The following is a 23428-nucleotide window of genomic DNA, read 5'->3' as shown; positions in this document are numbered from 1 at the left end:
CAGCAACGGCAGCAGCAGCAGATGCAGCAGCAGCAGGGATATCAATAGAACGGGAGAGTGCAGGAACAGAAACTGCTGTGTTGCGAGCGCCGCAAATGTCTGCTGCAGTGGCTGCTGCAGCAGCTTCTGCAATATGCTTTGGATGCTGCTGAGCTCTCAGGTTGCATGGAAGAGCCAAGCAAATGACGGAAATGCGTCTCTTGCGGCAGCAGCTGCAGCAGCAGCAGGAACTCCTGCAGCAGCAACAGCAGCGGGAGATGCTCGCCCGAGCCTACAGCTGGCCAAACAGAAGTAACAGCAACAGCAGCAGCAGCAGCAGTACCAGCACTCGGGGAAAGACACCGGGTCGCCCATGGAAGCAGCAGCTGCAGCTTCAGCACGAACGGGAGGTGCTGCAGAGGCTGCAGCAGCAGCAGCTCCAGAAACAGCAGCAAAGACAGGAGGAGCAGCAGCAGCAACTCCAGCAGCAGCAGCAAGCGGCTCCCCAGCTTTCCCATACGACAATAGGACCCGAGGCAAATGCGGAAACTCTCTCAGCCAACAGCATTAGTCGGAAACATGAGCAGAAGCAGCAGCAACAGCAGGAAAGGCAGCAGCAGCAGGAAAGGCTGCAGCAGCAGCAAGAAGAGCAACTGCCACAAAAACAGGACAGTGCAACTAATCAGCGATCTTCAGCTGCTGCGGGGGCCAAGGCGAGCCCAGAAACTGCGGAACTTCCGCTGCAGCAGCAGCAACAGCAACAACCGCAGCAGCAACAGCAGCAACAGCAACAACAGCAGGAACAGCAACAGCAGCGAGGAACAAGTACGCACGAGCAGCTCCTGCAGATGCACCAGCAGGAGCTGTTTGAGTTGCGCCAGCAGGAACAAAAGCACCAACAAATGCTTCTGGCGTTGCAGCAGCAGTTGCAGCAGCAGCAACAACAACAACAACAACAGCAGCAGCAGCAGAATCTGCAACTGCAGCAGCTGCTCGAGCGCACTCAACAGCTGCAGCCAGGAAGAAAAAGCAGAACCCCGTCAACTCCAGCTAAACGGCAGCCGCTGCGCAGATCGCTGCAGCAGCAGCAACAGCAGCACCAGCAGCAACAGCAGCAACAGCAGCAACAGCAGCAACAGCAGCAGGGGCAAGAAGGGTCTCCGCAGGCGCCTCAGCGTCAGCAGAGCCAAACCGTGCAGCAGCAGACTCAGACAGAAATGACATTGTCAGCTGCTGCTGCTGGCGACGCTGCTGCTGTTCTGTACACCTCGAGGTCTCTCGAGTACCCCTATGCCGCTGCTGCTGCTGCTGCTGATGGAGTGCAGAGACGCAGCAGCCTGACCCGCTCCCAGCAGATCCTTTTCCGAGGGAGAGTGGCGCTGCCGCTCTCGCGGGGGCTCCTCTGCTGCAGCAGCAGCAGCAAGTGCGCGTTTGCTACCGCAGCAGCAGCAGCAGACGATGCTGTCACTGCAGTCCAGTGCAAGACTCGGGGAGGTAGAGGGAGCCCAAACGCTAGCAATCCAAACCCAAGACTCTGCAGCAGCAGCAGCAGCAGCAGCAGCGGCCCCGCTAAGAAGCTTTTCTTCAGGGCAGGTTGGAAGCATTGCGTGGTCAGAAGGAGAGTGGAGGGAAACGGCTACAGTTGGGCACCCCATGCAGCAGTTCTTCACGCTGTCACAGCTGCAGCAGCAGCAGCAGCAGCAGCAGCACGAGCAGCAGCAGCTGTACGCACAGCTCAGCACCGTCGCACAGAGCTTTGCGGGTGTCAACAACAGCAGCAGCAGCTGCACCAGTGGTCATCAACGGCTGCCTCTGGCACATTCGGGCAGCGGCAGCGCTGTCCAGTACTCTTTGTACCAGCAGCAGCGGCAACAGCAGCAGCCGCAGCAGCAGCAGCAGCAGACGCAGCGCCAGCAGACGATGCAACAAACGATGTCTGGTGCTTCACCCGATGCAGGCGCTAGCACTCCCCTGTTGCTGCAGCTCCGGAAGCTACACGGAGGCTCCAGAATACATTTGGACTCGCAGCAGCAGCAGCAGCAACAGCAACCGCAGCAGCTATCGCAGGGGGAAGTTAACTGGGTTGCTACAGCGTCAGGAGAGGGGCTTAGAGAACTGCAGGAGCAGCGTGTCGCTGCTTTGCTACAGCAGCAGTTACAACAGCAACAGCAGCATCCACAGCAGCAACGGCAGCAGCAACAGGGGGGACAAGGCACACGCAATTGCATGACGCAGCAACAGCAGCGAGGCAGTCCTAGCTGGGGCGAGGCAGCAGCAGCTAGGGTGAGACGAGCTGAAGAAAGTAGTCCCAGGAGGCCCCCCCAGCAGCAGCAGCAGCAGCAGCAGAAACCGCAGCAGCAGCAGCTGTTGCAGCAGCAGCTGTTAAAAAAAGACCGCGAGACGCCGCTGTTGCCTGCTAGCCACCGGCAGCTAACTCGTCCCTGCAGCGACACTGCGTTGCCCCCGCAGCGGCAGCAGCAGCAACAGCTGCTACAGCAGCACAGGCATTCCTCAGCTGACTTCTCAGGCTTCCGTCCTGCTTCCGTTCGGAGGCAGAAGCCAAGCAGGAGCTCACTTCCTGCTCCTAGTGCTGCTGCTGCTGCTGCTGCTGCTGCCGGCGGCCGGCCCATTTCAGCTGGCAGTCCTGTTCGTGCAGCAGGCGCTGTCGCTGAGCGTTCGCCAGCAGCAGCAGCAGCACACAGGAATTCGCGGCTGTCGCTCCAGGGGAGCAGGCCTTCTGAACAGCAGCAGAAGGGGCGGGAGCAGCTGCAGCAGCAACCGCAGCAGCAGCTTTACGCGGAGCCACCGGGACAGCCTCTGAAGCACGTTATAAAGCCAAGCAACAGCAAAGCGACTCAGGGAGGGCAGCAGACACTCCGCAGTGCAGCTTCCGCAGCAGCCGCGCCAACGGCAGCAGCAGCAGCAGCAGCTCTGCAGCAACGAGAGACGCCGCAGCATAGCAGGATAGCAAGACCCAGGCCCCTTCCTTCCCCGAGGTACGAACAGCAGCAGCAGCGGCAGCAGCAGCAGCAGCTGCAGCTGCAGCTGCAGCCTGCACATATAGTTGCGCAGCCGCAGCCCAAAGGCCTCCGCGGCGCCTCTGGCTCTTTTCAAAGTCTTCGCTCACCACCTGTGTGGAGAGGCGACATTCAGGCGCAGCAGCCGCAGCAGCAGCAGCAGCAGCTGCTGCTGCAGTGGAAGCAGCAACCGCAGCAATCAATAGCCAAGCCAGAAACGTCACTGATAGCTCCAGGGAGGGGCCAGAAAGTGCAGCAGCAGCAGCAGCTGCAGCAGCAGATGCCGCTGCAGCAACAGCTGCTGCTGGAGCAACCGCAGCGAGGTCCAGGCACACCTCATAATCCATATTTGCAAACATCAGGAACTTCTTCTGCTGTGCAGCAGCAGCAGCAACAACAACGCTTGCACGTCATACCGCGAAGAACCCATGCAGGGCCTGAGCTGCAACAAGCTCAGCAGCAGCAGCAGCAGCAGCAGCAGCGCAGCCTGAGAAGCCCGCATAGAACCTCAACGCTGCTGCCGGTGCAGCAGCAACAGCAACAGCACAATCAGCGCATGCAGCAGCGAGACTGGGGCTGGACGTAGTGCGCCTAGGCCTTCTGCTGCAGCAGCTCTGCTGCAGCAGCTCTGCTGCAGCAGAAGGCTGGCGTCTGCTGCAGCAGGTTCCGTAAAGGGAGCCAGCTGCCCCTGCTCCCAAGATGGGTGCAAGAGGCGACGCGACCCTTTAGCTGCAGCTGCAGCAGCAGCTGCTGCGGCTTTGTGGCTGTCGCTGCTGCTGCGGCAGCAGCTCAGCCTCTGTAGCTGATGCTGCTGCGGCAGCTGCAGCTTTGTCTTCGTAGCTGCTGCAGCAGCAGCTACTGCGGCCAACCCGCAGCAGGTAACGCTTAGCATTTGCTGTTCAATTTAACAGCAGTTCCTATGATTCTGTCTTTGCTCCTTTATTCTTAACAAGCCTAGCAGCTGCAGTACCAGGTGTCCGTATACTGCAGAAAGAGAGCGCGCGCACGCAGCTACTTTAGCTCCGCCGCCAGTGCTGCTGCTGCTGCTGCTGCTGTTGTTTCACCCGCAGCCAGAGCAGCAGGAGCAGCAGCTGCTGCTTCTGCTGCAGCAAGACTCACGCGACGCTCCTCAGTGGAGGCTAGGCACCCCACAGATGCAGGTGCAGTTGCTGCTGCGGGCTGCGCTGCAAGTCAGCAGCAGCAGCACCACTAAAACTCAGCAGCAGCAAAACTAGATATGAAGCAGACTCTGATTTGCTGCAGCCGCAGAGGCGCATGACACAGTAAGTGCAAACATATCAACAGTAGCAGCAGTAGCAGCGGCAATACCAGCGGCAGCAGTAACAGCAGCAACACCAGCAGCAGCAGCAGCAGCAGCAGCGACACCAGCACCAGCAGTACCAGCAGCAAAACCAGCAGCATCAGCAGGCGGAGTGCGAGCAGCAGATGTGCACTGGGCCTTAGATACGGCCAGCAGCTCTAGCGCCTACCGCCCCGCTTCCCACGCATAAGCTAGCAGGGCATATTAAGCTGCGGCAGCAGCCACTGCTGCTGCTGGCGCTGATTAATAGGCTCAGCAGCAGCAGCATCCGCTGCTTCCGCTTATTCTTATTCTGCTGCTGCTGCTGTTGCTGCAGCCATGACTAGCGACAATTCAATAGCCGGCCTTTACTGCAGCTCCCTTGGGCAAAAGCCTTAACTAGCGAGCCAGCAGCAGCGCATAAGACCTAGCCCTTCTTACTGAGGGCTCTGAGGGAAAGAAGAGCCCCAGGCAGCAGCAGCTGCTGCGCTGAAGCGCTGGGGAGGCTGCAGGCTCTCAAGTCCGTGCAGCAGACATGGGGCAGCCCTTAACCCTGTGCTGCAGGTGGGCCCACACAGCGCCTGCTGCTGCCAATTAGAGATGCAGCAGCTAATAAAGACAAATGAAACAGGCGTGGGGGTGGAGAGGGCTGTGAAACGCTGAGACAGACCAGTAGCAGAAGAGAGGCAGCCGTCGGCTGCAGGGGGAGCTGCTGCTTGTCACGCGGCAGCAGCAGCTGCTGCTCATTACTGAATTATTAATGTAGTTTAGGGTTTCCTTTAGACAAAACAACTCTCCTTACTTTGAATCTTCTGCAGCTGAAGGGCAGCCAAGGCTACTGCTCGCAGTGCTGGGGCTAGAGCAGCTCACGCCGCCACTGCAGCAGCAGTGGTAGCAATAAACTCACAGCCACTAGGGGCTTCCTCAGGCGGGGATCTTCTGTAAACAACGCACTGTAATGGTTCCGTAGGGTGTCCTGCTGACAGATGATGGGTCTGTGCAGCTGCAGCAACGCAAGCAGCAGCAGCAGCAAGAGCAGCAGCAGCAGCAGTAGCAGCGGGAGACCAGGGCTCGGCTGAAACCGCACGTGTCTCGAACAGGAAAGCAGACCAGATCCAAGAAGGGCTTGGCCAAGGGTACGTGGCGAGTGACAACAGCGACGGAAACAGCAGCAACAGCAGCAGCAGCAGCACCAGCGATAGCATCGTAAGCGGGCGTCCCACTGCGGTGTCTGTACACTTTAGACAGAATCCGCAGCACCGCCGCAGTAGGAGCTGCAGCGTAACAGAGCGGAAGGAAGAGAAGCTGCTGCAGATCCGGGAAGGGGGAGCACAGCGTTTCAAGCGGTGGCGGCAGCAGCAGCTGTAGCAGCAGCAGCAGCAGCTGCCGCTACTGCAGCCGCAGCAGCAACAGCAGCAGCAGCAGCTGGCACGACTGCAACCGCAGCATCAGTCGCGGTAGCAGCAGCTGCTGCAACTGCAAGTGCTGCAGCTGCAGCAACAGCGACAGCATCCCTACACGGCGAGGCCCATGGGGGCAAACGTATCGTCGGAGGAGAAACAACTGCAAGCGTCGCTGCTGCTGCTGTCAGCAGATATCCCGCAGCAGCAGCAGCAGCAGCAGTGGCGTTGCGTTGCCGTGTCTCTGCTGCAGCACTTTGCAAAGGAGACTCCCTGCAGCTGGTATGTCTTGCTGCTGCGGCGCCTGCTGCCTTCAGTGCTGCTCGGGCTCCTGCAGCTGCTGCCACTGCTGCTGCTACTGCTGCTGCTCTTTCTGCTGCTGCTGCACCGGAGCTTCTGGCCGCCGCTTTTGTGGGGTGCTGCAGGGCGGACGTGAGGTGTACAGACAGCCTGTGGCAAAAGGGATGGCAACTTGTGGATGAGGCCTCTTTGCTGCTAGACGACTTTCTGGGGGCACTGCAGCAGCAGCAACAGGAACAGCAGCAGCAGCAGCAGCGGCACGGCGTCCCACCGACTCGCGCAGTCGGCGTTCTTCCAGAGCGGGCTCACCGCAGCTCTTCCTCAGATGCTGCGGATGCTTCAGAGCAAGCAGCAGCTGCAGCAGCTGCAGCAGCTGCAGCAGCGGAAGCCGCAGCAGCAGCATTTGAGAACTGGCAGGTTGACACTTTGCTGCTGCTGCAGGTGGCGGCGCAGCTACTGAAGTCGCATGCACTCTTTAAGGCAAGCCCGTGCTACTTCTGCTGCTGCTGATGCTTTTGCTGCTGCTGCTGCTCTTGCTGCTGCCTTTCAAAACGCGCCTTCGGATGATCAGCAGCAGAACGGGCGGCAGTTGTTGCTGTTGCTTGTGCTGCTGCTGCTAATGTGCGTGATTCTCCGTTACTGCTGTTGCTTGCGTTTCAAACGGTTCTGCGGCATTGGCTACTGCTGCTGTTGCTGCTGCTGTTTCTGCTGCCGCTGTGGCTGCAGCAACTAGCGCTGCTGCCGGATGGTTCTCCCCTTCGAGCTTTTCTGCAGCAGCTGCTGCAAGGCGCGCGTCGCATGCGTTGCGCCATGGGTACGGCACCTGCAGCAGCAGCAGCAGCACCTACTGCTGCTGCTGCTGCGGGACCAGCAACAGATGCGTCCGACGCACCAGAGGAAGAAACCCGTGCAGAAGAGCCTCGGCAGCAGCAGCAGCAGCAGCAGCAGCCGCAGCATGCGTTGCTACGGCTGTATGTGCAACAGCTCGCACTCGTCAGAGCGCTGACTGCCTTGGCGCTGCAGCTTGGCTGGAGCGTGTTCAAGCACGAGGAGCAGCAGCAGCAGCAGCAGCTTACACGTAAGGAGAGGCGGCAGCAAGCGAAGATGCATGCGCTCTCAGTGGCCTGGAGAGAGAGATGGATCAGCCAAGATTTGCTGTTAGAGTTGCTGCTCTTCTGCCGCCACCTGCAGCAGCACCAGTTGCGTTTGCTGCAGGAGGAGGAGGAGCAGCAGCAGGAGCAGCAGCAGCAGAGAAAGTGGCAAGAAGGGAAATTCGCCAGCTGCACTGCTGCGCACTCGCGGTGCAGCGCTTCAGCGGCAGCAGAAGCAGCAGCAGCCACAGCAGCAACGGCAGCAGCAGCAACTGTTGATGTCCCCCGATCTTTGCTGTACATTGGCGTTCCCCTCGCAGGTCTATGCTCGTCTCCTCTGTGGGCATCAACACGGGCGAGCAGCAGCAGCAGCAGCAGCAGCAACAGCAGCAGCAGCAGCGGTAGCAGCAGCACCAGCAGCGACCTTCCACGTCCTCTTTCTCACGGCTCCGCCACGGAAAATATGTGCGTATCGGCAGCAGCAACGACAGCAGCAGCAGCACCCACATCAACAGTAGCAGCAGCTCCCACAGCAGCAGCAGCAGCAGCGGCAGCAGAAGCGCCAAACAGCGATGAGCGGTTTGGCCCGCAAAGCAGAGGAGGCCCCACGGCAGCAAGCCAGCAACCTCGTTCAGAAGCAGCAGCTGTTGCTGCTGCTACTGCTGTTGCTGCTGCTGCTGCTGGTCCTGCTTCTGCGGACACTGCTGCTGCCAACGGCCTCTTGACGCCTCCCCGTGATCTGCTGGCTGCTGCTGATGCTGAAGTTGTCTGTGCGCTGCTGCAGCTGTGCTGCTGCTGCCTGGGCGAGAAGCAGCACAGTCCCATCTCTCTTCTGCTGCGGGCTGTCTCTGCATGCAGCAGCAGCAGCAGTGTGGGTCTGCTGCTTGACTTAACGCAGCACCCTACAGCTAGCTGCAGACACAAGGTAAATTCCTTGCTGTTGTTGCCTTTGTTTCCGTCGCTGCTGCTACTGCTGCTGCTGCTGTTGTACCTGCTGTTCAGATGGCGGCATACGTCGCTGCAATCGGAGGCGTTAGTGCTGCTGCAGTTGCTGTTGTTGCTGGCATTTCCAGCGCGCGTCTATTGCTTCAGCAACTGCAGAGATTCCAGGAGCAGCAGCTGCTGCTGCATTGAAGACAGGAGTAGCAGCAGCAGTGGGCTGCCTACGAATGTGACAGTAGCCTCTGCAGCAGCATGTGAGCCTGTGGTTTGGCTGCAGGCTCTGCTGCTGCTGCAGCTGCTGCTACTGCATTCGTCTGCCCCCCTCAGACGCCAAATTGCTGCTGTTGCTATTCGCGTGGGTATGGTGTTGCCACTGCTGCTGCGGCTGTTGCTGCTACTGCAACCGCCTGCGGAGCAGCAGCAGACTGTGAGCCGCCCCAAAGTCGAGCGCAGCTCAGCACTGCAGCAGCAGCAGCAGCAGCGACTACAGCACCAGCTTCGGCAGGAGCAGCAGCAAGCGCCGCGGAAGGGAAGCGAGGCATCAGGAGAGCCCAGCAACTTCGTTGCTGCTTGTGACTGCTTTGCTGCTGTTTACGCTGTTGCTGGCGACAGTAGCTTGCTGCCAGTGAGCACGGAACAGCATCAGCAGCAGCAGCAGCAGCAGCAGCAAGCAGAAGGGGCGCTGCTGTTGAGTGTTCTGGCGCTGCTTTGTGGGGGAGTAGAACCTGCAAGCAACAGCAGCGAGGGAAGCACCTACAATAGTTACAGCAGCAGCAGCAGCAGCAGCAGCAACGGCAGTGATGCCCGAGACTTGCTAGTGCTGCTTCAAGTGCTCCCTCCTCCTGCCCTGCTGCAGCTGCAGCACTCCTCTACTGCAGCGTCGTGGCGCTTCCGCAGCAGCAGCAGCAACAGCAGCAGCAGCGACGGCGCTGTCTGCCCGATTGTTAGGATGCAGCTGTCTACGTCCTCAGCAGCAAAAGGAGATACAACGCTGGGATGGGAATGCAACAGCAGCAGCAAAGGCGAGAAGCTGCTGTCTCCCTGCAGCAGCTGGGAGCCTCCCCTGAAGTGGCGACTCTTTGCCTCTGCGCTGCAGCAAGCCCTTTGGCAGCCGCAGCAGCAGGACTGCAGCGACAGCAGCAAATACACCGCGGCTTTGTTACTGCTGCTGCAGCAGCAGTGGGAGGATCTGCTGCTCTTTCGAGGCCTTTGCGGTGGGCTATACGCGGAGCTGCAGCAGGAGGACTGGGGTTCTTTGCTGCTGCTGCACGTGCAGCAGCAGCAGAAGCCAGAACGACAGCAACAGCAACAACAGATTCCACAGTACCAGATATTTCTGAGGGTGCCTCGAGGACTCGGTGACGAGCAGCAGCAGCAACAGCAGCAGCAGCAGGGGTGGGGTGGCTGCAGAGCGCTCTTGCGACCTGCTGAGCTGTTGCAGCTTGTGCGTCGCCTGTCGCTGCTGCAGCGCATGCAAAGAAGACGCCGCGCAGCTTCTGCTGCTGCCTTAACTGGCAGCAGGAGCAGCAGCAGCAGCGCCGCCGATGCCTGGGAGTGGGAGCTGCTAGACCTGCATCCTGTGCGCAAGCATGGAGGCGGCAACACTGGCTGCAGCCATGGCAGCAGCAGCAGCAGGAACAAGGGGAGCAGCAGCTTGGCCAGCTTCGAACTAGTGAGCGAAGAGCCAGCCACAGCAGCAAAGCCGGCTGATCGGGCTGCTGCAGCTGCTGCGGCAGCTGCAGCCGCTGCAGCTGCTCGCCTTGCGGAAGGAGCAGCGTGCTCTGTTTTGCAGCGCGGTGGGGAGGAACTGCTGCTTCTGCAGCACGCTGCAGCAGCAACAATTGTTACGGACCCTCCGGCGATGTGCAGAGTAGGATTATGCTGCTGCTGCCTTGCAGCTGCCATTCGTTGTGCGGCTGCACTGCTGCTGCCCTTGCTGCTGCGTCTGCTGCATCTCCTGCTAATGCTGCTGCGATTTCCGCTGCTGGTGCTGCTGCTGCAAGCGTATTCTCCCACTGCATCTGCCGCTTTCCGCAGGCTGTCATGCAGCAGGTGCTGCTGCACTCTGCAGCGCCGGCTGCTGCTCCCTTGCCGCTGCTGCTGCTGCTGTGGCAGCGGCTGCTGCAGTGCTACCCACAGGCGCTGCAGCTGGCCAGCAACATGAGCAGCCAAGACGCACATTTGCTGAGCGACTGGTTTTCTGTGTTACCCCCAGCGGCGCCAGCAGCAGCAGCGGCAGGAGCAGCAGCAGCAGGAGCAGCAGCACCACAAGGGGTCTACTTAGAAGGAATTGAGATCGCAGTGGCTCTGCTGCACCAGGGCGGCGGGCTGCTACCAGCGGCTCGCTGCCTTGCCCTGAACGTGTTGCTGCTGCTGCTTGCTGCAGGCAGGCAGCAGCAGCAGCTGCAACGGCAACGCCTTGTGCAGCTGCTGCTACAGTGCGGCGGACATTCTGTGCTGCTGCTGCTGCTGCACGCGTTCGTGTCACAGGAGCTGCTGCAGCTCCACTCCAAGGTCTGCGAGCAACAGCAGCAACGAGGCGCGGCCCTTAGCAGCGACAGCAGCAGCAGTCGGCGCGCCAGTGCCTTGTTGGCGACGGAGGCTCTGCTACTGCCGCCTGTTTCTAAGGCAGCAGCAGAGCCAGCAGCCGCAAGGGCAACCGCAGCAGCAGAAGCAGCTGCTGCTGCTACTGCTGCAGCAAAAGCTGACGTGAGCGCGGATATTGGCAGCACTGACTGCGACAATCTGGCGGCTCCCAGTCAAGCAGCATCACGGAGGGACTGCGGCGCCAGTCACTGCAGCAGCAGAGGCAGCAGCAGACGCAGCAGCCGAGCGAGCAGCAGCAAAAAGAGGACCAGCAAGGGCAGCAGCAACAACGGAAGCATGCGGGACAGCAGCAGCCGCAGCAGAGCGAAGAGGAAAACTCTTCGACGCTCAGCTGTGCAAAGAACGAGCCTCTCGCCCTTGAGAGCACAGCCGCAGCAGCAGCAGCAGCAGCTAGAGCAGCAGCAAGAGCAGCAAGAAACCCTATTGCTGCCATCTCTTCTCAGCACTAAGATTTCTGCAAACTACTCAGACTGTTTGACTAGCAGCCGAGGCAGTAGACGCAGCCACAGCGTGTGCAGCAGCAGCAGCAGCAGTGGCACGGGAAAGCGCAGCAAGCGCAGCAACGGCAGAAGAGATCCGCACGTCCCTCACGACGTTAAGAGCGTTGAAGCAACGGCGGCAGCAGCCGCAGCAACAGCAACAGCAGCAGCATCTCGGTGCGGCCGGCCAATCGCGAAAAAGCAACACTTAGAGCAACAGCTGCAGCAGCAGCAAACAGGCTGCACCTTGCTACAGCGGCAATGGCTGCAGCGCGGAGCGGGTGCTGGGTCCCTGGATGGTGGAGAGCCGCTTCAGCAGCATCATCATGAGGAGCAGCAGCAGCAACAGCAGGAGCAGCAGGAGCAGCAGCAGCAGCAGCAGCCGCAGCAGCAGCCTTTGCTCCTGGTACCTCCTGAAGCAAAATTTGCCGTTGCAAGGATCTCGCCAGCAGAAGCAGCTGTCACATTGCGGGTGCTATTTCTGGGGTGTACGTACAGCTCAGCGCTTGCTCGCCAGCTGTGCTGCAGCCGCGGCACACTGCAGCAGCTGCTGCTGCTGTTGCTATTGTCGCAGCAGCATGAGCGGCTGACAGTCGGAGCATCGAAGCTACTGCTGCTGCTGCTGCGCCAATACCCAGCTGTCTCCCTTTTGCTTCTACAAGAGGCAGCCCTGCCAATCTGCTGCGCTGCTGCTTCCAGACTAGATTTGGGTGCTGCTAGCAGCAGCGGCAGGAAAAAATGCAGCCTCAAGGAGAGCAGCAGCAAGCAGGCGTCGAGGCCAACGTGCTGCAGCGCATCTTCGGGGCTTGCTGCTCGGGTGGCTGCATGCAGAGTGCTGCGAGGCGTTGCTGCTGCCCTCAACGCTATTAAGGTGAGACCGAGCAGCAGCTGCTGCTGCTGCAATGGCAGCTGCAGCGAAGAGAAAGAGAGCGACGCCTGCTGCTGCTGCTGCTGCTGCTGTGGCGGATCAGCCTTAGGCACACATTTCCTATGCCGGCTTCTGCCGAGTCCCCTTGTCCGTTTGCTGCACTGCGAGGCTTCTCCGGCGCTGTCTGCTGCAGCAGCACCAGACGCAGCAACGGCAGCAGGGACACCTGTAAAACTAGAACCAGCCGCAGCAGCAGCAGCAACTCCGCGTGCGCAGCGCGGGCCTGTAGCGCTGGCGAATCTGTTCGCCTTCTGTGCTGCGGGAGGCAGTGTTGAGACGCCCCAGCTCATTTGGAACAGCACCCTTCAGCAGCAGATGCTGCAGCAGCTCTGCGAGCCCATCAGCAACTTGCTGCAGCGGGAAAGCAGCAGCAGCAGCAGCGAGGGGGCGCACGGAGAGCTCAGCTTTGCAGCAGCGCTGGGGATGTCTGGACAGCAGACGCACGGCGTTGCAGTAGCGGCTTCCACGGCCAGCGCTGCTGCAATGCCTGCAGCGGCAGCAGCAGCAGCTGCTGCTGCTGCTACGAAAGTGGCTGGCATGCAATGCTGTGCTCTAGTGCATGTGCAGCAGCCACAGTTGTCGCTGATGCTGGTGGCTGAGACACTCTTTGTGGCTGTCACGCTGCGCAAGGCTGAGGACCTGTGGGACCGTCTGCTGCAGCAACTGAAGCAGCACCAGCAGCAGCAGCAGCAGAAACAGCACGAGTGTGAGAAATCTCGCCGGACCTGGGGCTCTCTCTGCCCCTACCACAACATAGAAAAGCAGCAGATGCAGCAACTGCAGCAGCAGCACATACAGCAGCAGCAGCTCTTGAGTGAGGCCCAGCAGCAAGTGCTCCAGCAAGCCAGCGACGGCGTCGCAGATGACTTTCAAGAGGCAGCAGCAGAGTCAGAGACAGCAGCGGTTGCGCAAGCAGACACAGCAGCAGCAGCACAAACAGACACGGCAGCAGCAGCGGCAGCAACAGCAGCAGCAACAGCTTCAACTTATGAAGCTTCGCTGCACTTGTGGTGTCACTCGGCCCTGCAGCAGCAAGAGGAAGTGCTCCTTGAGCTGGCGCTGCTCCCGCTGCGACGTCAGCGGCCGCCCCAGTTGCCGCACAAATGTTGGCGCGTACCGCTGCAGCAGCAGCAGCAGAAGCAGGAGCAGGAGCAGCAGCAGGAGCAGCAGCAGCGCCCCGTGGTGCTGCTGCTGCAGCTGCTGCGTTGCTTCCGTGTGCAATTTGAGAAAATGACGCAGCAGCCAGGAGCAAACAGCAGCAGCAACAGCAGCAGCAGCAGCGGACACAGTAAAGCCATTTGCTGCTCAAGGCGGCTATGCAGCGATCTGGATTTGTTGCATGTGCTGCGCCTTCAGCAGCTGCTTTTGCTGCTGCTTCCGAACATCTTCGCGCGCTGCAGCTACAGCGGCAGCCCCTTACGGGAAGCAGCGGGAACGGCAGCAGCGCCAGAAGCAGGAGAGGGGGATTGCTGCTGCGGCGTCTGCTGCTTGCAGCAGCAACTGCTGCAGCAAATCAAGTCCGTCCTTCGTAGCCGTTGGCTGCTGCCGGCTGAGCTGCTGCTGCAATCAGTGCAGCTGCTGCAAGTGCTGCTGCTGCTAGGTCTAGCACAGGCAGCAGCAGCAGCCTCACGCCCACTACTGCTGCAGCGGATTCTCTGGTCAGGCGCCATAGAGCTGCTGCTGCTGCTGCTGCAGGAGCTTCAGTGCAGCAGTCAACAACAGCAGCAGTCCGCGCAGCAGCAGACGCAGCAGCAGCAGAGCGATAAGTATTGGCTGCTGGAGCAGCTGCGGCAGCACCTGCAGCGAGCAGCCGCTGCGAGCACTCCTAGGAGCAGCAAAAGGAGCACGAGCAGCATAGCTAGCTCGGGAACCAGCAGGCCCAGCAGCAGAAGCAGCAACTGCAGCAGAAGCAGCAACTGCAGCAAGAGCTGCAGCAGGAGGAGCGGCCTAGCGACAAAAAGCAGTGCAGCAACTGCCGACAGCAGCAGCTCCCCCGCAAATGTCTCTGCTGCAGACGAGGCCCACGGCCAGCAGCCGCAGGGACAAAAGCAGCAGCAGCAGGAGGAGCAGCGAGCCAGCTGCAGCAGCAAGCAGTTAAGCAATTTGCTGCATGATGATTCCTCCGAGCAGCTCACGGTGCTGTCGTTGTCGGCATTTGCTGCCTCATTTCCACGCAGCGCAGCAATGCATGGTCTACAGCAGCAGCAGCAGCAGCAGGAGACACATTTGCGTCGGGCAGCATTGGAAATAGGTGGGTCGCGAAGTCTGCTGCTGCTGCTACTGTTGCTGTTGGCCTTTTTTCTGCTTGAGGCTATCGGAGTCCATCTATGCTGCTGCGCGCTAAGTCTGCTGCTGCTGCTCATGCTCCCGCCTTCGCTGCTGCGTATGCGGTGGCGGTGCTGCTGCAGTCTTTTGCCTTGTTGCTAATGCTGCGCTTGCCCGACGTGCTGCTGTGGCTGCCACGCCGACGTGGGTGAGCAGCAGCAGCAGCAGCTGTGCTGCAGCAGCGGCAACAACGAAGGCAGCAGCAACTGGAGGCCAGCGGAGGCGCCTGCGGGCTTCAGCGACGCTGCGACGTCGCCCAGCAAAGGCAGCAGCAGCAGCAGCAGCAGCGGCAACAGGAGCAGTAACGGCCTCGCCAGCTATGGGAAAACCTGCACTACTGAACTGCAGCAACGGCGCCAGCTGCAGCAAAGGTGGCGGTGTTTGCGTCTTTTGTGCTGCTACACGTTGACTGAGGGCCTGCTGCTCCTGCTGGCAGAGGTGCACAGCAGCAGCAGCAGCAGCAGCAGCAGCAGCAGCAACGGCACTGTGTATTGCTGCGGCAGCTGCATCGAGCTGCTGCTGCGCTGCTTGCTGCTGCTCTGCTCTGAGAAGTCTTCGCAGCTGCGACTGCTGCGCCATGGGGTGCCTCTTCTGGTGTACGTACACCTGGGACCCTATTCCTTGCCTCTGCTTCGCTGCTCTACTTAGAGATGCCGTTGGTTTCTGCGCAGCAACTGCAGCAGCGGCTGCAGCAGCAGCTGCAGCAGAGACGGCAAAAAATAGCAGAATCGCGGAGCCGTTATGTATGTTATTGCTGCAGGCTGCAGTTGCTGCTGCTGCGCGGAGAGACAACTCCGCAAAAGCAGCAGCAGCAACTGCACCAGAAAGACGAGCAACAGCAAGGGTCGCGTCCCGCCAATGGGCCTCGCCTGGCAGCAACGGCAGCAGCAGCAGCAGAAACAGCAGAAGCAGCAAAATCAGCAGCAGCAGCAGCAGCGGTGGAGCCCCTAGAGGTTCGCTTGCTGCTGGCGGAGATCCTTGCTGCTTTTGTTGGCGTGGCACCCCGGTGCAGCAAGTTTGCTGCAGTGACCCTTGACTGTTGCTTCTCTGCTGCTTTGCCTGCTGCTACTACAGCAGCGGAGGGAGCAGCAGCAGGAACAGCAGCAGTTGTTGCTGCTGCTGCCGCTCCTGCTGCTCCTGCTACTGACGCTGAGGTATATGTTGAGAAGGCAGACAATAGCCGCCACTGGATTTGGCTGAGAGGAACCTCGCTTGAGTGGAATCGCCCAAACAAGCAGGCAAGGCCCTGCTGCTGCTGCTGTTGCTGCTGCTGCTGCACTTCTCTGCTGCAGTGACTGCTGCGTGCGCTTCAGCAGTGTATCGCTGCTGCTGTCGCGTGCTCCGCGTTCGCTGCCAATGCTCGTTCTGCTGCTGCTGCAGCAGCCATTCTCGCTGTTTCCGTGCGGCTGCTGCTGGTGTTTCTGCTGCCTATGCATCTGCTGCTGCCCCTCGTGCTGCACATCGGTTGCTGCAGCGGCTGCTGCTGGCGCAGCTGCTGCTGTGCCTTGACATCAATGCTGCCCTTAGCGCATCTGGGGTAGCAGCTCTTGCACTGCTGCTGCTGCAGGCAGTGAAGGCCCTTGCGCAGCTGCTGACGCCCGCGTTGCTGCTACAGCTGCTGCCGCAGCAAAGACACTGCTGCGCCTGCGGCCGCCTTCGGCTGCTGCAGTTGTCTCTTCTGGATGGCAGCAGCAGCAAGGACGCTGCGGCCGCTGGACCCGCAACAGCAGCAGCAGCAGCAGGCTGGACTCCTTCTGCTGCCTGCACAACTCAGCAGCTCTGCCGCTTTGTGCATTTGCTGCTGGGGTGTTCTGACACCGCAGAATGCGTCTGGGGTCCATCGGCTCGCGAAGCAGTGCATGCGGAGACAGTGCGCAGTTGCTGCAACCACCCTTTTGCTGTTGCTGCTGCTGCTGCTGCTGCTACTACTGCTGCCTTGCTGCTTCTGATGGAGTTTCGCTGGCGCTGTGTTTGTCAGGCCGCACGTTGCTGCTATCGTTGGTGCATTACCGTTGTTTCATGAAATGTTGTCCATTGCTTTCTGCTGCTGCTGCTGCTGCTGCTGTTTTGTGCTGCTTCAGGCGCGCCAGCTGCTTCTCAGCCTGGCTGCCATCGACATGAGCCGCCCTGCAGCAGCGCAGATACCCAGTAGCAGCAGCAGCAGCAGCAGCAGCATCGACTGCAGCAGGATTTTGCTGCCTGTGTGGCGCCTGGAGAGTTTTCTAGCTGCCGACGGTTTTCACTATCAGCACCCTTCTTTGCGCACCAGTAAGCCCGCAGCAAACCCAAGCCTTTAAACCCTAACTAAGTCTGGACGCTAAACCCTAAACCCTAGGCGCTAAGCCCTAAGCCCTCAGCTTCAAACCCTAAACCCTAAGTCCTACACTCTAAAGCCTAGGCTCTTAGCCTTAAATGCCGGGCTTTAAACCCTAAACCCTGAACCCTAAACCCTAGGCTCTAGCTTTTGAGTGCAGAGCTTTACACCCTAAACGCTTAACTCTAAACCCTAGGCTAAAAGCCCTAAGCCCCCCACCCTAAACTTCAAACCCTAAACCCTAAGTTTGAGGCCGTAAGCTCCTTTCGCAAATACCCTAAAGTAGCGACTCCGGTTCGCTTAAGTTGCTGAGGGCATTTAGTGACATGCTGAGTGAGCAGCAGCACCAGCAGCAACAGCAGAACACAGCACCAGCTAGAGCAAAGAGATGGAGTCAGAACTAAAAAGCCAGCTAAAAGCTGCCTCGCTAGCTAGCTAGCCAGCTAGCTAGCTAGCTAGCTAGCTTTCCAGCTAGCTAGCTAGGCGCCCCGCTGGTTAGACAGCCCTGAGCTTGTCTGCTGCTGAGGCGTTCTGCTGGAATCTGCTGCCTTCCTATCGCTTACTGTAGCTGCTGCTGCTGCTGCTGCAGATGAGTTCGTTGGCGGCCTGTACCTGAGGCCTTTGAGCGTGCAAATGTGCAGACAGCAGCAGTCGCCTGCTGCCTCGCTGCTTGCACGTCTCAAAGACGGATGCAGCAGCAGCAGCAGCAGCAGAGGCAGCAAAGCAGGGTTCTGGGGCAGCAGCAGCTTCGCGCTGCGGCAGGTTGCTGCTACGCCTGCTGTCTTCGCAACAACGCTGCAGGTGAGCTACTGCTGGATTTGACTCTCCCACAGAGCGCGGCAGCAGCAGCAGCAAAAGAAACTTTGAAAGTGCAGCTTCGGAATCCGCTGATGCTTGCGGTACTGCTGCTGCACTTGCAGGCTTTGGTTGACTCGGTGGCCGCAGCTGCTGCTGTGCCTTCTGCTTCTGCTGCGCCTTCTGCTGCTGCTACGCCTTCTGCTGCTGCTAACCAGCAGCAGCACGGAGAAGAGAGCTCAGCAGCAGCGTCAGTTGCAGCCACAAATGCAGCAGCAGCAACAGCAGCTGTTGCAGACAATCCCTTGTACCAGCGCAGCAGCGTCAGTTGCAGCCACAAATGCAGCAGCAGCAACAGCAGCTGTTGCAGACAATCCCTTGTACCAGCGCGTCGTTGGAGTTGTTGCCGTGCTGCAGCAGCGCCTCGCGCTGCTGGGATCCCACTGCAACAGATGGCAGCAGCAGCAGCAGCAGCAGAGGCAGCACGAGGCGGCGCAGCTGCAGATTTGGGGCGGCGGCAAACAACAGCATACGGTTTTGTTGATGCCACTGCTTCAGCTGCTGCTGCAGCAACTGCAGCAGCAACCGTCGCCTCTTTTGTGCGAGGTGGGCAGTGTACAGCAAGCTGCAGCAGCAGCAGCTGCAGCAGAATGCGCAGAAGGACGTAGCCGAGCAGGAGCCACCTCTCGATGCTGTTATGGGCCATTCTGTTGCCTGCATGCGCTTTCAGTGTCACCACTGCTGCTGCTGCTGCTGTCACTGCTGCTGCTGCAGGCTGTTGTTGCTGCACTGCGGGCTGGCGTGGAGCTGTGCAAGACGGTGCGTTGCTGCGGGCGCAGTAGCTGCCGCCTAGGGAGCTGATTTAGTGGACAAGAAATGCTGCCTGCAGCGTGTAGAGCCTGCTGCAGCAGCAGCAGCTGCTGCTGCTGCTACTGCTACTGCTGCTGCTGCTGCTGCTGCTGAAAGCTTACGGGCTTTAGCCTCGTCGTGCCCTTTTTCTGCAGAGCCCACTCGAGGGCCGGGCGCTGGGCGCCGCGGCGTTTCTGAAGGCGTTGGCCTTCGCTGCCAGCATCGCCGTGCGGTGCGTAGACACACAGTACAGCAGCAGCAGCAGCTGCTGCTGCTGCAACTGCTGCTGCAGTACCACCAGCAGCAGACAGGGCAGCGACAGGCTGAACTACAGCATAAAAAGAGGCAGCAGTAAATACAGCAACAGACGTAGCAGCAGGTGTAGCAAGATCAAAAGTACAAGCAGAAAGCAGCAGCAGCAGCAGCAGCCGAAAGCAGCAGCAGAGAGAACAGTGCCAACAGAGAGGAGCGGCATCAGCAATTGAAAAAGCAAACGCAGCAACAGCAAGGGACGCAGGAGCAGCAGAAGCAGCAGCAGCAAAACTCGCACCAGCAGAAGTTGCAACCCACGAAATAGCAGCAGCAGTAGTAGCAACACAAGTAGCAGCAGCATCATTAGAAACAACAGAAGTAGCAGCAGCGGCAGCAGCAAGAGCTTTGAGGTTTTGTGTGACTTGCTTTGGCTCAGGAGTATTATGGCGAATGGCCTGCTGCAGCAGACTGGCAGAGGGAATGCATGGCAGCAGCAGAAACAGGAAAGGTGTCCAGCAGAAGCAGCACGTGGCTGCAGCTGCGAGATGTTTTCGGCTTCCTCGCGCTGCTGCTTGCTGCTTCTGCTGCCACTGCTGTGGGACTTGCTGCAGCCTGAAGCAGCAGCCGCGGCAGCAGCAGCAGAGGGCGGCGCAACAGAAGCAACAACAGTTGCTTCCATGCTGGAGTACACGGTCAGCAGCACGGGCATTGGTATGGTGCTGCTGCTGCACCTCATCAGGCACGCAGGCCAGCAGCAGCAGCAATGGCAACAGCGCTGCCCTGCTGCTGCTGAAGCATATGCCATAAGCTTTTACTCGACGCAGCTCCTCGCAACATTGCTGCGAAGCACACAGCAGCAGCAGGAGCCGCAGAAGCAGATTGTGGCAGCGCAGCAGAGCCCGCTCCCTACAGAGGAAGCATCCACTTTGCTGCTACTCTTGTGGGTCGGCGGTGGCTTGTTCGCCGCAGCGTCAATTGCAGCAGCTGCAGCAGCAGGAACAGCAGCAGCAGCAATAGCAGGCTCTAAGCTGCAGGCAGCTCCTTCTGGGGGACGTGCATGCCTGCGACTGCTGCAGCAACTGTGGCTTCAGCAGCAGACACAAAACAGCTGCCCCAGCGCCTTCAACAGTGCGCAGCAACAGCAGCTGCAGCAGCTGCAGCGAGTGCTGCTGCTGCAGCTCCAGCTGCTGCAGGCCGCAGGCGCAGCAGCAGCTGCTGCTGCAGGACCTGCTGCTGAACTCTCGGCTGCCCGCGAGGCGTTGCAGCTCATGTGCGCAGAAGGAAAACAGCAGCAACTGGAGGGTCTCACAGCAGCGCTGCAGTGGCAGCAGCAGGTGCTGCTGCAGGATCTGCAGCAGTGGCGTCGTGCTACAAGGTAGGCAGAGTAGCAGCAGCAGCAGCAGCAGCGGCAGCATCGAGAGCAGCAGCGGCAGCTGAAAAGCTCATCCTAGAAAAATGCTTGTGTGCTGTCATGTTTTGCGCCCTGTGTACGGCTGCTGCTGCTGCTCCTGCAGGCAATCAGCGGCGCAGCAGCAGTTGCTGCACCACTGCCGCACAAGCTTGACGAGCCTAACGCGTTGCTGCAGCAGCGGCAGCAGCAGCAGTGGCAACTGGAGCTGCAGCAGCATGTATGCACCTGCTGAAGGACCGGAAGAGGCCTGCGGAGAGCAGCGGCAGCAGCGGTTTCTGCTGCGGCAGCAGACCCCCGCAGCAGGGACAGCAGCAGCGTGGCTGCTACTGCGAACGCGTGAAGTGCTGCTGGCAGACCAGCAGCTTCCTCTCCTGCTGCCAGCAAAGCCGCATCTGTTGCTGCTGCGTCTTTATATGCAGAAATCAGGTGGGAGAGGCTGCTGCTGCCGCTGCTGCGCAGCGCTGCACATAGAGCAGCAGGCCAGCCGAGGCCGTAACAGCAGCAGCAACAGCAGCAGCAGCAGCAGCCTGCAGCAGCAGCGTGCAGCAACTTTATCAATATATGTGTTTGTTGAGTTTGCAGGCCGGAGCGTGGAAAGAGACATAGAGGTGCTCTTGCAACTGCTGCACACCATACGCCAGCAAATGCAGCTGCAGCTGCAGCGACTGCAGCAGCAACAGCAGCAACATAGCGAAGAATCCCCAACCGTAGCCGATGCGGCTGCAATTTACTGCAGCGGCGCAGCTGCTGCAGCAGAAGCACTTGACCATCTGCGCTGTGGTGGCTTCCCTGTGAGCCCTCTGGCTGCTGCTGGAGCAGCTGCTGCAGAAGCAGCCGCAGAGGTGGGAAGGCTTCTCCCGGGCGCTTCCTCTTCCTCTGGAGCAATCAGCGCACCTGGCTTGATCAGCCCGCAGCAGCAGCAGCAGCTGCTGCAGCAGCAACTGCAGCAACAGGATGAAGTGCAGCTAGACTTAACGCGCTCGGCGTGGCGCCGCAGGAAACTTTCCGATTCGCTGGCTCTGAGCAGCAGCTGCAGCAAGAACATGAAGCGCACTGCAAGCAAAAGCAGCAACAGCGGCAGCAGCAGCAGCAGCAAGCGTCGGCTCAGCAGCAGGAGAGGCTCCGCCCACCTTAAATGTAGTGATGGCGAAGCAGAAGCAGAGGCTGCTGCTGCTGCTGCTGCTGCTGCACAGCACTGGAACGTACCTGGCACTGTTCAAGCTTTGCTGTACGCTTTCGCCCCACGCAGCAGCAGAAACTCTCCGGATTGCCAGAAGCAGCAGCAGCATCAGCTGCTGCTGCATCAGCAAAACAAGCAGTGGCGGCCTGTTGCTGTTTACAAGGAGGTGCTGCACTGCATGTGGCAGGGAATTGCGCTGCTGCTGCTGCAGCAAGATAGCCCGTGGGGCCTGCTGAAGTCGCGCAGCAGCAACAGCAGCAGCAGCAGCAGCAGCGGAATTTGCTGGTGCTGCGGAGAAACGCAGGAGCGCTGCTGCTGCCAAGACACTGGAGCAGCACATAACGTCCCTCCTTGTCTTCCTCTCTCCCCTGTTGGTGCTGCTGCTGCTGCTACTGCTGCTGCTGCTTCAGCGCCTGCTGCTGCTGCCTCTTGTGTTTCCGACGGAGCAGCAGAAATAACTGAAAGAGCAGCAGCAAGCGTATCAGGAAGGGGCAGTATAGAGACACTGCAAAGGGCCACTGCAGAAGCAGCCGAAGCAGCAGCAGCAGCAGCAGGAATGCTGTGGCAGCAGCTGCTTCTGCAGCTGCACTTCGCTTCGCTACTGAGAGAAGAGACTTTGAAGTTGCTGCTGCTGCTGCTAGACACAGCAGCGGCAGCAAGCATTCTCACGCTGTTGCAGCAGCCTCCAAAAGCTGCTATGACTCCGCGGCAGCACCAGCAGCAACAAGTCTTGCTGGTTGCCCCGCTGCTGCAGTTGCTGCAGGAAGAATCCACAAGGGTTTTAAGGCCACTTTGCCGAGCTGGAGCCTGCTGCAGCAGCAGCAGCAGCAGCACGAAGCTTCCAACTCTCTGGCTATCAGCTCTGCGCTCTGTGTTTGTGCTACTGTGTCTGCTGCACAGCAGCGGCACCTGCGGCCGCAGCAGCAGCAGCAAATACCTGTATGGGAGGATCGCTGCAGCAGCACTTGACTTGTGTCGGCTTGAAGGCGACGCTGCAGCGACAGAAGAGCGGCCGCAGAGCGCAGCAGCAGCAGCAGCTGCTGCTGCAGCAGTTGCTGCTGTTGCTGCTGCTGAAGCGGCTGAAGAAACGGAGGAGGAGACGCCTCAGGAAGGCAGTGCTGCTGCAACTGCTGCTGCTGTTGGTGCTGCTGCAAGAGGCGCTGGGGAGAAGCTGCAGCAGGCGGGGGTGCTGCTGCCTTTGGTGCTTCTGGCTGCTGGCGCAAGCAGCAGCAGCAGCAGCACAGACAGAAACAGCAGATGCAGCAGCAGCCTATGCAGCAGAGGCACAGCAGAGGTTTCAACGAGGAGCAGCAGCAGCAGCAAGGAACCATACTGCTCGCCGTGCTCGATGTCGGCCATTGCTGCAGCAGCAGCAAGGGCAGCAGATACAGGAGCAGCAGACGCTGCAGCAGCTGCAGCAGCAGTAGCAGAGGCAGCAGCCGAGGGGCATCTGTCAAGACTGCGGATGTGGGGTGTGCAGCTAAAGGCAGCAGCAGCAGCTCTGCGCCTTTGCAAACTTTTGCCATCAGCAGTGAGGCTGGTGTTGTTGTTGGTGTTGCTGCTGCTGCTGCTGCTGCGGTGCCACTGCTGCTTTCACGAGCCTTGTGTATGACTAGAACGCTGTTCTTGCTGCTGCCATTGCTGCTGCCGCTGTTCTAATCCTGATGGATTTTCTTTAGCTGTTTTCTATTTGCCATTTCTGCAGAAAGAGGAGTTGCTGGAGCTGTTGCGCAGTGGATGCCTTCTGCAGCAGCAGCAGCAGCAAAGAGGCTCCGAGGCTAGTGCTGCAGTTGTCTCGGCAGCAGCACTGCTTCTTCGAAGCAGCAGCAGCAGCAGCAGCAGCGGGGAGTCCCTGCTGCAGCCGGCGTCACTTTCTGAGGCGTCGCTGCTGGTTTGTCTTCTTTCACGTGCAGCCGCTGCTGCTGCTGCAGCTCCGGACGGAAGCAGCAGCAGCAGCAGCAGGGAGCAACAGTCCTCGGCTGCTGCAGTGCGGCAGCAGCTGGCTGCCGTTTCAGCTGTATTCATATCTCTCTTTAGTTAGGAAGCGGCTTCGGCAGCTGCTGCTGCTGTTTCGCCAGCAGCAGCAGCAATGCTTCCTGCTGACAGCAGCAGCACCAGCAGCAGTAGCACCGCTGCTCCAGCTGCGAGTGCCGCAGGTGCCGCAGTGAGCCTGAAGCGGCAGCATCAGCCGCTGCTGCTAGAAGTGCAGCAGCTGCTGCATCTGCGGCAGCTGCAGCGCACGCTGCTGCAGTTGTTCGT

At 59.8% G+C, this 23428-nt stretch overlaps 1 protein-coding gene across 1 annotated transcript; it reads left to right on the top strand.

Moving 5' to 3' along the window:
• Positions 1–182: 182 nt before the first annotated feature.
• On the top strand, positions 183–23210 carry ENH_00022270 (hypothetical protein, conserved; the record flags this gene model as incomplete). The annotated part of the gene is given in 19 exon segments (XM_013579579.1): positions 183–1940; positions 1945–3490; positions 4067–4161; positions 5568–6437; positions 6723–8012; positions 8307–9899; positions 10067–14294; positions 14565–14964; positions 15129–15606; positions 15936–16238; positions 16450–16636; positions 17272–17483; positions 17603–18083; positions 18252–18296; positions 18482–18558; positions 19043–19953; positions 20093–20415; positions 20572–22700; positions 22875–23210. Coding segments are annotated over 19 exon segments (17262 nt in total).
• Positions 23211–23428: the final 218 nt, after the last annotated feature.

This window comes from Eimeria necatrix, genomic scaffold, assembly GCF_000499385.1.
Source record: "Eimeria necatrix Houghton genomic scaffold, Enh_scaff178, whole genome shotgun sequence".
In the NCBI taxonomy this organism is placed as follows: Eukaryota; Apicomplexa; class Conoidasida; order Eucoccidiorida; family Eimeriidae; genus Eimeria; species Eimeria necatrix.
The sequence above is the reverse complement of the archived record's forward strand: the minus strand, read 5'-3'. Positions and strand labels throughout refer to the sequence as shown.